Below are 14,882 nucleotides of genomic sequence, written 5' to 3'. Positions count from 1 at the left end.
CTCGAAAGTCCGCTTGAGTGTGCAATAAAACATGCGTAAAATCCTCAAGGTAGTGTTTCCAGAGTGGCTGAGTGGTAGTTCGTTATTATGGGCACACGGAGGGCATTACATATAGAACGGATGTCATACAGGAAAGCTTTTTGTTGGAAGCATTATGCCCTTACCCCTCATGCACTGCCTACTGAGCAGTTTCCGTGCAGCATCCACTAGTGCCTAGAGTGACACTAGGCCTCAACGTAGTGCTGCACCCGACCTTGGCTACCCACCTGTGCCTCTTCTTGAGGTGCCAGTTCAGCAGCGATAGCCAGTGCGACGATCTCAGGTTCGGTGTGGCGAGCTTCTGCATCTGTTTCAGGGGGAAAGCAAGCTCGCTCTGGCCAGAACTCGTGGTGTCGGATAGGGCTGCCATTATGATGGACTCGTCGCGAAGGTGAGCCTCAAGGTCTCTGCAGTGGAGAGCAAAGTCATGTTTGAATACTACAGCTGTCTCACTATTTTGAGATTATCAATCTCTCCCTCTTTCAGGAATGAATCGCATGTTGCAGATACCGAGCACCAGCTAAGAGGCAAGATGGTTTCCATGACAGCCTAACCATGTGCTATGGTTGTAGAAATGACTGCTACGGGAATAAACATGACGCTGCCAAGTGCAAGCTACAGATAACCTTATAGTCGCTTCTATGACAGCGTTGATGTTTGAACTGTTGCGTATTATGGTTACAAGGAAGGAGCATGTGACAACAAATAGATTGCGCTCTTACGTATTTCCTCTTCAATACATCTATCTGTTCCCGGACGTTTATGTCACATACAGGGCAATAACCGAACCGACCGACATTTCTACCTTAGTCAGTTTTGAAAAATCAGAGGAAAGCTAGTTGTGGCAGAGGGCCATTAACATTTAACAAACCAAACAAGTCATATTTGCTTGCGGTACAACCCACTCTCCTCCCATATACGCAGTTAATGACGGAGTCATTGAGACGGCCTCATCAACAAAGTACCTTGGCTTTTTCTAAACTGTGATATAACATGGAGCCATCATCTAGAATACATTATTAACGAATCCTTTTAATAACTCGGTTTCCTGAAGCGCCGTCTTAATGGCGCAAACGCGGACACAAAACTTCAGCCATATAAAACAGGGGTCAGGCGTTTCATTGAGTACGCGTCAACAATTTGGCACCCTCAAAAGGCAATACTTACTGATACGCTGAAGTGGCTTTTAGAAGTTATAGCCGAACTTAAAAATTGGGTTAGATTTAACACTTCTAAACATAGTTGAAAAGAGCGACAGGCCTTTTTGGCCTGGGATTTTAAGGGCTATGCAAAGAGTGTTTCATGAAAGTTAGGCGATTGCATGATTGTATTCAGCCTGTTGCTGGAGCTGATCCGCACGTGCAGACGGCCCAACCGGCGCACAATTCACGGCGACGCTAAGAGACCAAGCGCCGGCTACGCAGTCGTTAGACGCTCGGCTAGTCACTGGGTACCCAAGCGGCAAAGGTCCGAGCGAGCGCAGCGGCAATGTCTCTCCGAAGCGGATCACATGGCGAGACGTCCCACCGGCCACACTTGAGCGCCGGCGGCTCAAGGCCATTGCTATACGATGAGCAACTTTGCGAGACATAACGCAGTAGAGGGTCTGCTGTAAAGCAGGGAACAGCAACGCGGTTTTCGTGTTATTCTCTGAACGCCTACACTGCATTAAGGCAAAACCTCTGTTCGCAGCAACAGATAAGCGACAGGAGAAGGTAGGTGGCACTTGCTTGTCACTCATGGACACGAAGTTGGTCGTCCGCATGACGTTATAGAATTTGCGCAGGCGCGCGGTGTAGACGCCCTTGAGAACCAGGTCATCAAGGGCCTTTTTCCATGCTGTTGAAACGATGCCCGGCCCGATGCGGATCATACGCTTGCTGTGTCCCGGCACTGGCACTAGGCGTATTGAAAACCACAGGCCTGCAAGTAATATATGCAAAATTCGAGTGACCGTTTCTCTAGCAGCATCTAATATGTCAAGCACTGTCCTCACGGAGCATCGCTGCTCACGAAAGCGATGCGCAAGAGCGAACACTGCATGTCTGATGCGCCCTCCGCAGGTAACTAATCAATCTTAGTTTTCTTCCATCACTGGTTACAATCTGGGTTCAGGGACGTCAAAACTACTAGAAGCAGTAAAAGAGCAGACACCAGCCTGTCAACCGAGTCTCAGCTTCCACAGTCACCGACCTATCAGGGATATGCGCATGCGCGGAAGATGCTCCACGTGCGCATCCGCTGACCTCTTGGAAAGAATGACAGCAGGTAGCAGCCTATGGACAACGTATTTGTCACGCGTGGCTGCAAAGGCTTTCCCATCCAAGTGCTGGCAATGGAAGTTGTGGTCAAGAAATGCAGACAATAACATGATGTTCGCGGGCTTCCGAGATAAAAAATGGCGTGAGGTGCCACCAAGCCACGCAGTACCACTAAGCGTGTTTGGTGGGGCAAGCCTTGTTAGGCTTAACGAGTAGTGGCCGCAGCGAAAGAGTCAGCCATCAATGTTTTGCCCGAAAAAAAGTCAAATGACAAAGCTAGTCTGCTGCGAGGGCCGCAGCTAACAACTTTTCAGTGTTATTTCAGCCTTGTATTGTTGTGCATGTCTGCAATACAGCGAATTCTATTTGTTGGGCTGGTTCAAACCTTCCTTCCAAGTGCGGGGACATGTGCGAGTATGTGCGCGAGCACGAAACGGTGTATGCTGTTCACATTCTCTTCCGCGCAAGGGCGCCGTTCCACTTTATTCTTTTATACCCTGTGGTTTGACATTTACAGTGGAGCTGCTGTGCAAGCTAAACTTCGCCATTACAAGAACAAATTACAAGTAAATCCCGAGCCCTCGTGAGCGCAGACCTCGTGACGACCAACGAGCGTCCCTGCCATGCCGAGTGGCTTTAGCCAAAAAAAAATCGGGGAAAAACAGCGAGGAGCGAGAAAATGCGGACCGCTCGTGAGCGCATGCCTGACGGCGACCGCCGAGTTCCCGGCTCACGCAGTGGCTTTAGCAAAGAAAAAAACAAAAAAAAAAAAACTCCTGCACTGTCGTCAAACGCTACCCCGCCTGTAAAACTCCACCGCTAATGTGACGATTAAAAGACACCCAGCTTGGGAGAGGTTACTGGGACAACCGCATTTTCTGAAAGCCATTATGAATAATTTGAGACATGCTACGAGTGTGCCAATCATCCCTATACGATTTGCAAGTCTCGTCACCGATGCCTGGAGTCGATGGCAAAGATCGTGGAAGTCTACAATTCTGACGATGACTTGGCATCAACCACTAGCCGAGAAGACGACGACAACGTTTTCGATGCATGTGACGACGATTACTAGCACTGCAACTGTTCAAAGAAAGAATGTTAGCAAAACTTAACTGTGTGTCCGGCGAACCTCTCTCACAACAGCTTCCCCATTCAAGTCTTGCGTGTGAGTGCGAGCTTCCCTGAATTTCTTAGTTTGCTAAAATTACCTTGTTAAGGAAATTAAGCTGATGAATTTCGGACTGGAAAAAAAACTCATACTATTACCCGCTAACGTAACAACTCCTATAGGTGCTATAATTACCCCACAGTAATATCATTGCATATATCAATGCTTTTCAATAAGATCCGTCGGGAATGGCAGGATGGCGGAAGGCTACAGAAACGCGTCGCAGAGCAAGCAACAACACCTTGGCTCCTAATCAATGACCGTGACCGCAATTCTACAACCAAAACCGTTGTACAGCCAAGGCTAAAGTCTTTTGTGGCGTTTCGGAACTGCAATCAGCCCGAGAACAGCGTAAAAAGTTGCTGGAAGTGGAGAGCACTTAAGGTGGAAAACGATGGCGCTCCCCCCAACAGTGACGGGCAACACCTGTTCCATTGTTTACCCAGGTTCCAGTTGATATCGAGGTCCAGGAGAATGTCTAAGGGCTGCGCTGGTGACGTGGGACGCTCGGGCCAGGAGAGCGATCTGTTGGCCAGGAATTCACGCAGCAGCGCGACTTCACTGCTCTGACTGTACAGACAGACGCGGTATGACCGCTCCGCCTTGTTGAGCTGGATGGGCTGGGAGTCCTGAAACAGAAAGGAAATGATTACCTATTTTTCTGATTGATGGCGAGGTAATTATTATTACTGTAGGGATTTGGTAATTACACGAAAAAACGAATTCTAAGAAGCGGACAAGTTACAGACCTGGTGCGTGCATTGCAAAATACGAGTCTTCGTGTGATTCGCCATTGCATAGAAAGAAGGCTTGCATGGTGCAGTACGCAGGTGTCAGAAATAATCGAAGTAGAGCGCCTGAATACATGGAATCTAAGCAGCGACTATAGGGCCAAGAAAAGAAGGATGAGGCTGGAAGCAGCCTCCTGCTCGATGTTTACATTTTTTGACGTAAACTTGTGTTCGAAATGCAATGCAACCATACGAAAGAATATGTCATATTTCAACCTCAAGCCACCTCGTGGACAGTAGTAGTTAGGGATTACGGCTGCGTTCCCCGCACGTCTTCGATTGCAACAACTTTATTTTCGGCCACAGAGATGTTGTGAGTTTTCTGCGGGGGAAGAGAGTTTTGCATGTCAACAGGTTTAAAACTACTGCAAACACAGCTTAATTGGGAATCTGCCAATCACGGTTCAATGCTCAGATTCGATGGCCCAGCGAGCATCCCCCGCATAAGCTTCCACTTTTTGCTATAGGACAGCCAGACGAAGCCGCGAAGCGGATACATGAGCACTCAAGGGCTGATAATACAATTAAGGTAAAATCTTCTCAGGGCATTAACAACTTTTGCTGGTTGTATAGGCTACCTTTTCAGTAAGAAGCCCAACGAAACCTGAGGCTTCCAACATTTCAGTGACAGTGACAAGGAGAGCAGGAGACAGAGCAGGCAAAACAACGGAAGACAGGGCAACCGCTATTTTTTTTTACTTATTATACCCATAAGCGAACAGGTCTTGCCGTTGAAAAAAACTTAGCCGCAAGACCAATGGCAGTGCAAAGACGCAGATTAAACAGTTAGGTATCACCGGCATTACTTACTCCCTTCGCTTTGTCAGTTGGTTACACTTCAAGTGCATGTCCACCGTATAATGTCTCTGACATTTTCTATTTTCTCGAGGCCTTTGCATTTTGCTCACATTTATAGGGGTGTAATGCATTTTGCGAGGACAACATCTGTTATGCCTAACTTGAAAATAGCCTTTATCGGTCATTGCAGTGCGGTGGATTGCGCTAACATCAGCGTCCGCCGTAACTTAGTAAAGCAGAAAATGTCAGCCCCAATAAAAATGCCATCGCAGCTTTATAGAATTCTCTGTCCATGTATATGGCTTGTAACGCCGTCAACATCTACATGGCAAAAGAGGGCTAAATGAAGTGTTGGACGGAAACCCGGCTGGTCGGGAAACGCATGACACAACTTAAAAACTGACACCAAACACGAGTGTGTATAAAAAAAATAAAATTACTTTTCGGAACAATGGAGCGGAAGATGATAGGTGTAACATTAAGTGGCACAAAAGCGTGTTGAGGACATATCAGTAGAAATTAAGAAGAAGAAATGGACGTTGGAAGGGCATGTAATGCGAAGGCAAGATAACCGTTGGTCATTACGGTGGATCCCTAGAGAAGGCAAGCGTTGCAGGGGGCGGCAGAAGCTTAGATGGGCAGATGAGATCAAGATGTTTGCGGGGATAAATTGGTCGCAGTTAGCACAGGACCGGGATAATTGGAGATTAATGGGAGAGGCCTTTGCCATGCACTGAGCGTACGGCGTAGATAGGCAGGTGTTGATGATGATAATGACGTTTCGGCTCCCGCACGGGAGCCTTGTTCATTAATCCCTGGAATAAAAAGATTATTGGACCCCTTGTAGGCCCTTTTCTGAAAACTATGTCGAGGTGGGTATCTGTAAATGCACAATACATAAACCTGGCTATATTTCAATAGAGCATATTTGTAAATATACAATTACGGTATCAACTGCCCTTCTATGCCACCCGTTTCAGTCGGTGCATCAATGCCTGTTCGAGGGAAACGTTCGAGCTTTACGCTGTGAACTCTAGCTCCACGAGTATAAACTTTGTTCTGGGGGGGAAACGAATTTAGGTAACGAAAACTAAAGCTTGAAACGTGACGTACCGGCACCGAAATCTTTCCTTGCGGGAGTGTCTGGTTCTGGTTGTGCGCCGCGCCCAGGTACCTGATGGCATCCAGTTGCGCAACGGCCAGCAGGTCCCGGAAAGCTGTCTGCGCCACAGCCACCCGCGGTTGCCACGAGCCGCACGCAAACCGGTAGAAGTCCTCGCATGGGTCAATGGTCCGGTTCAGGGAATCTGCGCGTCGCACCGCCAAAAGAATGTCAACCCAGCTTGCTAAATGTTTGACCGTAAAAAGAAGGAGTCAGACCGAGTTAAACTTCATCGGGAAGTTTAAGGAACCAAAGATGCAGTGGAGGATCTGGTACGTAGTAATTCAAACCCAGGTATAGTTGGGTGTTTTAATCTTTTTTCTCTACTTTTACGACAAAAAGTAGAAAGTCGCCGCATTCTGTTTTTAAATGCAGAGCATTTCAGTAACTCACGATGTCACCCGCGTTGGCGTCCGTAGTTCCCATCGCTCCCCCTACATTATATAAAAAATAATATTTGCCGGCGCCAGGTTTCGATCCAACGACTCTGCGGGCGGAACGCAAGGTACATGGTACTCTACCAACTGAGCCACAAAGCCGACACACAACGGAAGGTTACGAACGTGCCTTATCTACTTGACTCATTCAACCGTCGGCCACAGGTGCGCCCTTTCCCCAGCGTCCTCCTCGCCTTCTCTCCACTCGCAACGCCCTCTCTCGCCGCGTTCGGTTCGGGCGCACAACAGGTGGGGACGTGCGCAACACCCTCTCTCGCCGCGTTAGGTTCGCGCGCAAGAACAGGCAAGAGAGCATCGCGCTCTCTCGCCGCGGTCGGTTCGCGCTTAAACCACATATGTCGTTCGCGCGCGCTGCGGTCGCTAACATCTGTGGCGTGATCGTGACGTCAGCATCACGCGTTCGTGTGGTGGCGATTTCGGCGCTATAACACTCTCTCGCGAGGGGCATTGGATTGGATTCGATTGGATTGGCTTGGATTGGATTGGTTTGGATTTGGAATGGATTGGATTAAAGTGGATTGTGTTGGATTGTGTTGCGTCATAGCCGCGCCACGTTGCGTCATAGCCGCGGCAGGGGGTTCACGGCACGTTTCACGTTTCACCAGCGACTTCATCGACAATGTCTACGCTGGAAGACAACAATTACAACAACAACCAATACGTAATCCATACGACTTGCAGGCGCGCCCCCCGCGGAAATGCTCTGCATTTGATCGTGCCCCTCGCGAGGGGGATGTTTTTTTTTTTTTTTTTTTTGCAGTGGCATGCCCCGATACAAGATGAGCAAACTGCTCCAGCTGCATCAAGAAACAGCCCAGCTGGAACCTTGCAACAGGTGGGTTATGCTTGTCGCATGCATGTAACTGGCTCAAGGTTAGGATGCGGCCAATTGCTTTGTATTGCAAGACACTGGCCAGTTGACGTTGCTCCAGTTCTAGACACTGCAGGCCTGGCTTCTTTTTGTGCGTGCCTCTTTTGACTTGTTATTTAACGGACTGTCTGATGTAACCAATGAAAGCAAAGAATTAGCTCATTTTATTTCAAATTCTTACCTTCTTATTCGCGAGCATTGCTTCATTTTTACGGCTTCCCCAAATAGCCCATTAACAAATAATCCGCATTATCTCACTTTTGCTTGTTTAGTGTTGTGTTTTACAAATAAATGGCAGTGGTAATCAAATAATACCAAATCCTATCAAATCCTACTTTATTCAACGTCGTTCTCTGCGGTGTTGAGAGCACGGACGAAAATTCTTAGTATTGGCTTAACTGTGGTTGTAACTACTCCGCACTTGTTCTATTTGCCAGCACTTGCGTGTCTCAGCTAAGGCTAGGAACGCCAGCATTCTCTCAATTAATATCCCATTTAGCCAAAACGCCAAAGCAAGTGTAAAATATCTTGTTAGGTCGATTGTAGTAGAACACTGGTTTAGGATAACAAGTAAAGCTAACCACTGAATCAATTTACAGGCTACGAGTAGAGAGCGTGCCATTCAAAGTTCGCAGTCACCGGCCTTAGTGATATTGCTCATATTACGCACTTCGTCACAGAGATACGCGAAATGAGGGAAAGCGCCTGCGTACGTAGGACACAATATTGCGAACGCGCACTTGACAATCCTATCCACTATCGCATTTGATTTAACTGGGCTAGTTTTGTTGAACTGGCCTTGACGCCTCAATACGAACTTTCTTAAAACACGCAAATGAAAGTGCCGATTTGTGAACGGGTATTTAAAACTATATTAATTATTGTAATAACTGAGATTCCTGGTAGCCGTCATGGCAAATACGAAGTCACCAAAGTGATACCTCGGGCTTACGCCCATTGATTATAAGTCTTGCTGAAAAGGTGCAGTTTCACGTTTCACAGAAGTTCTGAAACTTCGAGAAAACCTGGTCTACACCCGCCGCAGAGATAATGTGGCTATGGTATTTTGCTGCTAACTCCAAGGACGTGGATTTGATATCAGCCGCAGTGAACGTTTTTTTAAAGCAGAAAAAGGAAAGCGCCTGTGTTTCAAGATTTCAGCACACTTTGAATATACCCAGGGGGTAGAAGGTTAAGGCCACCACTACTGCGCGCCCCATAGCCCAGGAGCAGCTTGGGCGTGTAAAACTGCCATGGATGGATTTTTTTAAATCCTTCTGCACAACAGTTTATGGTACATTCATCGCTGCCATCGCTGCAGCTGCTGCAGGCGGCAAGGCCAAGTGTACCATCACACAAACCACACAAAACATAGGCACGCACACATGAACGCACACATACATGCATGTCCGTGGAATCTGGTTTGTGATGATGCATGTAGACCTTGCGTGTGCAACAATATCTTGCATTAGGGAGTAGGTGCTTGTTTGTATTTCTTCCATTTGTGCCCGTTTTCGTCGCGCTCACTTCACACTCACACAAACAATCAAAAGTGCATACAATCACTGAGTCGCTTGTTCATTAGGCGAAGTCCAAATATCAAGGACAATACCAGTTACTTCCAACATTGTCCAAAGATTTCAAGAACGGCACTGTTCGCCGCACAGTTCAGCGGCATTCCGAATAACAACAGAAGTGCGGAGGAGGATCAATGCATAAGTGGTCGTTAGGAAAAACTGATATCGCAGCCGGCCCGGTTCACCGTATGCTTTAGGGTCAGCGCCGTACCGGTTAGGGCCCAGTGCATGTGTTTCTCCATGAATATTTTCGCAAGGTTGAACCCTTGAGATCGGCGGGCTGGGCTTATTCGAGCCACTCTCTCAGCTGGATGCGACACTACTTCCGTTTGGCCATGATTTCCGCCTTTCTTATAAAGGTTTCACAATCGGTGTTTATTTCGTGAACACTACACAGTGCATGTTGTTACAAGTTTGTGCCTTGGATCAGTTGACACATAGCATTAGAATAAGAGAAACTGTAGAGCACATGTGGAGGGTGAGGACGTCAGCGGAGCCAGCTATGCCTTTCGGTTGCGGTCACCGCGTAGTTGCCCAGCTGCCGACGCAATTGCTAGGTGGATGTCAAGTCGAAGTGCGGCTCGCATTCTCCTTCCACCTGACGCGGCCTTTCATGTGGCGTTCAGACGCGTTAGGTCACCGCTTGTGCGCATTACGAAATGGACTGCGCATAGAGTGCTCAAGAGAGTGTCGGCAAAACACGATGGAATGCGAAGGATGGGGAAGAAATGCCGTTGCAGGTGGACAACAAGAGGAGCGATGGGCAGTCGATGTCCGGGGTTCAGTGAGCAAGCGTGATCATTGAGACGCTTAGTACGCGCGGCTGGCACGGTGTTGCAGGGGCGCAGGAGAAGGCGTTGCGGGTTTCGAAAGCAACAGCAGGGTGTGCGCACCCGGCCGAGTGTCACGTTCACAAGTGAGGGATGCGACACTAATGCATTCATAACGATCCACTGAATCATGATAATTTTTTCTGTGTTCTTAGCGGCGTGCATGAGTATACTTAACGGGCCATATTTTGTGCCCCCCCCCCTTTTTCAAATCACGTGATACTAAAATATGCTAAACAAAACTCAGAACGTTTGCTTCGGTTCGCGTTTCTTCGCGCTACGTAGCTTCTGGGTTCAATAACGTACCTTTTTACGCAACGTTTGCAGCCGTACAGCTAATTTTCCTTCCAATATTTGAAGAAGGGTGAATAGTGAAGGTAGGCTCAGTCCATAAAGAGGGCGAAACAAAACGCGTTTGTAATTCGCTATTGCGCACACACCGAAGTCAATAAGCTCAATGAAACTTTGAAGGGCTGGAGTTTTATTCTAAGGGGAAAACACGGGGCTGTGCGGTTCGCTCCTGCGCAGTAGGCATTTTACTGTCTGGGTAACAGACCAAACCACAACCCTCGAACTAAAGCTTGATTTTGGGCTATGTGGGTGCACATGACACCGTAGGAAAGAGCGCGAAAAACTAGGATAAGAGAGGGAAATGGACATGAGCGCTCGTGCACGCTTTCTCTCTCTTGTCCGACTTTTTCGCGCCGTTTCTTAAGTTGCCATAACCCTCGCCAGCGGAGGACAGCAGTCAGATAGCAGTAGGCCGTGCGACGTCATGATACGTTGAAATCTCCCACTATCCCAATGGGCCTGTCATCAGTGATCGCACGAAGCTTGGATGCGTATGAACGATCCCACACCCACCGGTGCGTGCACAAGCGGGCAACTACGTATGTGCGCGTGCTTAGACGTGAGGGACACCGCCCAAAATGTCGCTTCGAAAGCCTTTCAAACTGGACGGGAAAAAAACCTGAAAAGAAACCCTACTAGGAGGCCTTGAAAAGGGAAACAAAAAACTAGCCCTCGAGTGCGAAAAATCTCCGTTCTATGCAAAATTATCAACGCACGCTGTATGTGAATAACAAGGCACATACAAATTTGCGGTAGAATTGTAGATTTGCGGTAGCATGGCCAGCTTCTTTTTGCGATCACGTACAACATAGTTTCTACTTTCTGTTACATAGCCTCGTCAATTTACTTACACTGCTATTAAGGTACAAGACATTTTATTTCAACATCAAATGATGCCAGGGGTACATTAAAAAGCCAACAGTGGGCCTGACGGCGAATGCACCCCCTACAAGTTGGACATGCCGTGGTAGCACTGGAACTAGGCGCGAAAAGAGACTTAATATCACAGTTCGTCAGCGAAATTCCACTTATTATGCGCAGTCCCGTAATACATTTTTTCGTTTCTTACAATGACAATAACATGACATTATATACCAAAACACCAAACAGCATACAAGAAACTAGCCCGTCATGCCAATTCTTCCGGATGCAACCTGTTTAGTGCTATTGGAATTTTGAAACAAAGCATTTGCCGTTCATAATTTGTATGCACAAAAGACATTTGCCAGGGGTCCTTACTTCTTATTGGGCATGGCTTCCGTTAAACAAAATATTAACTGCGGTTGCATGCGGTGGATCGAAACCTGCACAACAAGGCGCAAAGTTGTGGACGATGTCTGTTCAGTCCAGAATACCGTGGAATGTTAAAACATCATTTTCCCTCAGTTTGCAAAGCGGTAGAGCTTTCGCATTTTCTAATGGGCCAAGACTACGGTGGCATTCTTTTCGTAAAGCGTGCTCCAATGTTGTACACTGCTTCACAATCAGGTGGTACTACACCATTTCGAAGAGTCGTTAGGTTTGTCATCGTGAAGGCTCGAAAAATGAACATGAACACAGCAAACTAATATCTTGCGATGCCCTGCCGCACCTCTGAGTCTGCGAAAGTGGTTCAGGCAGAGCTTGGAGTTGCACGTGTTCCAAGAGGACCCCCTCAGGCCGAAGATTCCGGACCCCGACGACCGGTAGTGGAGCACCGTCAGGCTGATGGTGATCACGCTCAGGGTGAGCGCCACGCCCAGAACCGAGGACAGCAGCGGTGCAAGGATCGACTGCGAAGGGTTGAGCAGTGATGACGGGATTGCCTGGTCTCAGGCCGTCAGGAATCCTCGAATGGCCGGGGATTGGCACATGCAGACGCCTACATAGCCCACAACCAAAGAGCCCCGTTCCTTAAGGCTGCCCAATATTTAAGTCCCTCAAAGCCTCCAGAGGATAACTGCGCTAAGTGAAGAATTGCATCCTGTTGTGCTGACGAGGGTAGCGGCTACACATAGACTGATAGAACGATGAGCAGACAGTCACACACGATGGCGGAATGGCATCATCACGGAATGACGCAAATTAGCAGACGCGGTCTGATTATATATAAACACCTGGGCCAGTTTGCCCGAAGGTGATAAGTTTGGGAATAAGTTCTCAACTACGACTTTAGGGCTGTCTAAGTAATAAGTCGTTTGCCCGAAACTGATACGAACGTTTGGTTAAGGTAGCGTTTCCGTCGGGTTTTGTGGCAACCGGCCTATTTGCCGTGGCTGGCTCCGACTTATTGGCGTCTTTTTCGTAAGCGGGAACTTAATTGGGAACTTATGCGTACCGGCAAACGGGCCCTGGTCACTTCTTCGAGAGCGAAACCTCTATTTGACTAAATATTTTAAGGTCGTTCATCGCGTCGTGTGTGACTTTCAGCTACCGGCGCGCAAGCATCCCCTTTCTTCTTGTCGCTTCGCTCACTGGGAACTGATTTGCTTGAGTTTCAAGTGGTTAGGCGAGTGTGAAACGGCTGCTTCGTCCGCGCTTGATCGCTCACCGCCGGCTGCACCGTATGTGGGTACGCTTTAATGCAAGCGAATTCTGTGACTAGGCCAGCAATTTGGGCAGCTTCTCAGGCGCTTTGTCCAGCCGTGCCCCAATCGATCGCGGACCGCCTGGGCAGCCATGGGTATTCTTCAGTGGAAGCAAAAGGTTGAAGCCGATCCCCCGCATTATAGACGGCAGACTGCGAAATCTCGAGTAAAATCAAATTTTCACGAAACACTGTGTGCGTAGCCTTCCGTTTTGCTCGTGATAAATTTTTTTAGGATTGCTAAACCTCAGCCATTTTCTTGTCATTTTCTGCAAGGCGCATGCGGCTGTGTCTTCTATCATACTCGCCCTAAAAGAAAAAATCAAAAGGGACAAATTTTCTTCACATATCACCTTTAGGTTACACTATAGCCAAAAACAGATATTATTCCTGTGCTTTTCTTCTCCTTCCTGTCTTGCTCTGTTCACGGAAAACACGCTGTAAAGCAATTCTGTTTTGCATATTTACCACAATATCTCTGGGTGAAGTATTCTTGCATGGCACAAAACAAATTCTGTGAATGACGCGGATTTGACCAAGTTTCAGTTGGCGCGGTGGCATCACGCAATGACGGAACGATGTTATGAGTTGCGCAGCGCCACAGCGAAGATAACATTTTTTACTTCCATAATGTCCGTTCCTATCCTTTGCGGGATTTGTTTTATTTTCGCCATGGGTCGGTCAATAGAGTACATTTCGATGAAGTTAAAACGCGGGATGGTTCAGCAGTGTGAAAGTATATGGAAATGTGTAGCTTGTCCTCGTATGGTGAGCACGTAACCCACGTGTCACTGCTAATACGACTCTGAATTTTGTTTTCTTTATCTATCCCGGTCATTTAAGCTAATGGTACAAGGGTGCTACGAGCACCATGTCCTTTAGGCGACACCGCTTCGTGTTCTTCAGCCACAGCCTCCTTTTCATAGTGTCCGTGTTGTCTCACTGCCATTCTTCTTCGCCCTTTTTGCACTCTCGCTAGATAGGCGAGGATATGGTTCCTTGAAGACGGAGTAGTTTTGTAGGTGAGATAAAACCTGTGATATTCTACGGACATTTACATACGGATAAATAAATTGAGGACCACTGATCTAGGAATGGAACGGGAGATGGTAGGTTTAACGTTAAGGGACAAGAAGTGATCAGAGTGGGTCAGGGAACAAACGTGTGTTAACGACATATTATTAGAAATAGAAAGAGGAAATGGGCATGGGCTAGGCATATAATGCAAAGGTCAGATAACTGTTGGTCATTAGGAGTAACAGAGTGGATTCCTAGAGAATGCAAGCCTGGCTGGAGGCCGCAGAAATTTACGTGGGCAAATGAGATGAAGTAGTTTCGGGGAATGAATTGGTCGCAGTTAATAAGGGTCAGGGATATTTCGAAATCCACGGGAAAGGCCTTTGCCCTGCAATGGCCGTAGGCAAGTTGGTGATGATGAATGTCGAAAGCTGGCGCTCAAAGTGAAACGCTCCGTGCTACATAAAATCTATGGGAATTCAGTAGTGTAAATAGCATATTATGTCCTACGTGAACACGTTCGAATGCGATGAAGTGCCACCAGTAAATCGGCGAGCGATGGAGCATGCACACTAATGCCATACATAGCAACCTCGTCGGCAAACTAGGCCTGACGTTAAAAAGCCCCAACGTCTTCATCTTAAACACAGCCGACCACAGCTAAAGCTAAGCACGTCCCGCGGTTACAGAGGCACTCACCCGCTTATCCGGTTCGGACGCCGTGGTTGTGGTCTGAAGGCGTGGTGTGGTCGGGGTGGTCTCGCAGCGGCGTGACATACTGGTGCCTTGGCTCCTTGGCCATACTGATACCTTGGCCATACTGGTGCTTTGAATGGTGCCTTGGTCGCTGGCGTGTCTCGGGAGGTTGATTGCGCGTAGATGGCAGGTGTAGGCACCCGCCACGTTATCCTCTTTTTCTTCTCCCCCGGAAGCGACAACCAGCACAACCTTGTCATTATTCCGCGTATAGGTGTTTCCTAGTCAGGACAG

At 47.9% G+C, this 14,882-nt stretch overlaps 1 protein-coding gene across 1 annotated transcript in view; it reads right to left on the bottom strand.

Moving 5' to 3' along the window:
- Positions 1–14,669, bottom strand: part of LOC144146597 (endothelin-converting enzyme 2-like) — a 28,648-nt gene extending 13,979 nt beyond the window's left edge. Inside the window, exons 1-6 of the mRNA XM_077678536.1 lie at positions 14,592–14,669; positions 11,901–12,081; positions 6,174–6,367; positions 3,914–4,100; positions 1,770–1,962; positions 267–446 (exon numbers count right to left, since the gene is read on the bottom strand). Coding sequence (XP_077534662.1) covers positions 267–446; positions 1,770–1,962; positions 3,914–4,100; positions 6,174–6,367; positions 11,901–12,081; positions 14,592–14,669 — 1,013 coding nt within the window. The remainder of the gene's footprint in view (positions 1–266; positions 447–1,769; positions 1,963–3,913; positions 4,101–6,173; positions 6,368–11,900; positions 12,082–14,591) is intronic.
- Positions 14,670–14,882: the final 213 nt, after the last annotated feature.

Source organism: Haemaphysalis longicornis, unplaced genomic scaffold (assembly GCF_048455015.1).
Source record: "Haemaphysalis longicornis isolate Haplotype H1 unplaced genomic scaffold, Haemaphysalis longicornis Haplotype H1 scaffold_7, whole genome shotgun sequence".
Lineage (NCBI taxonomy): Eukaryota > Metazoa > Arthropoda > Arachnida > Ixodida > Ixodidae > Haemaphysalis > Haemaphysalis longicornis.
Note: the sequence above shows the minus strand (reverse complement) of the source record. Positions and strands in the feature narration are given on the sequence as shown.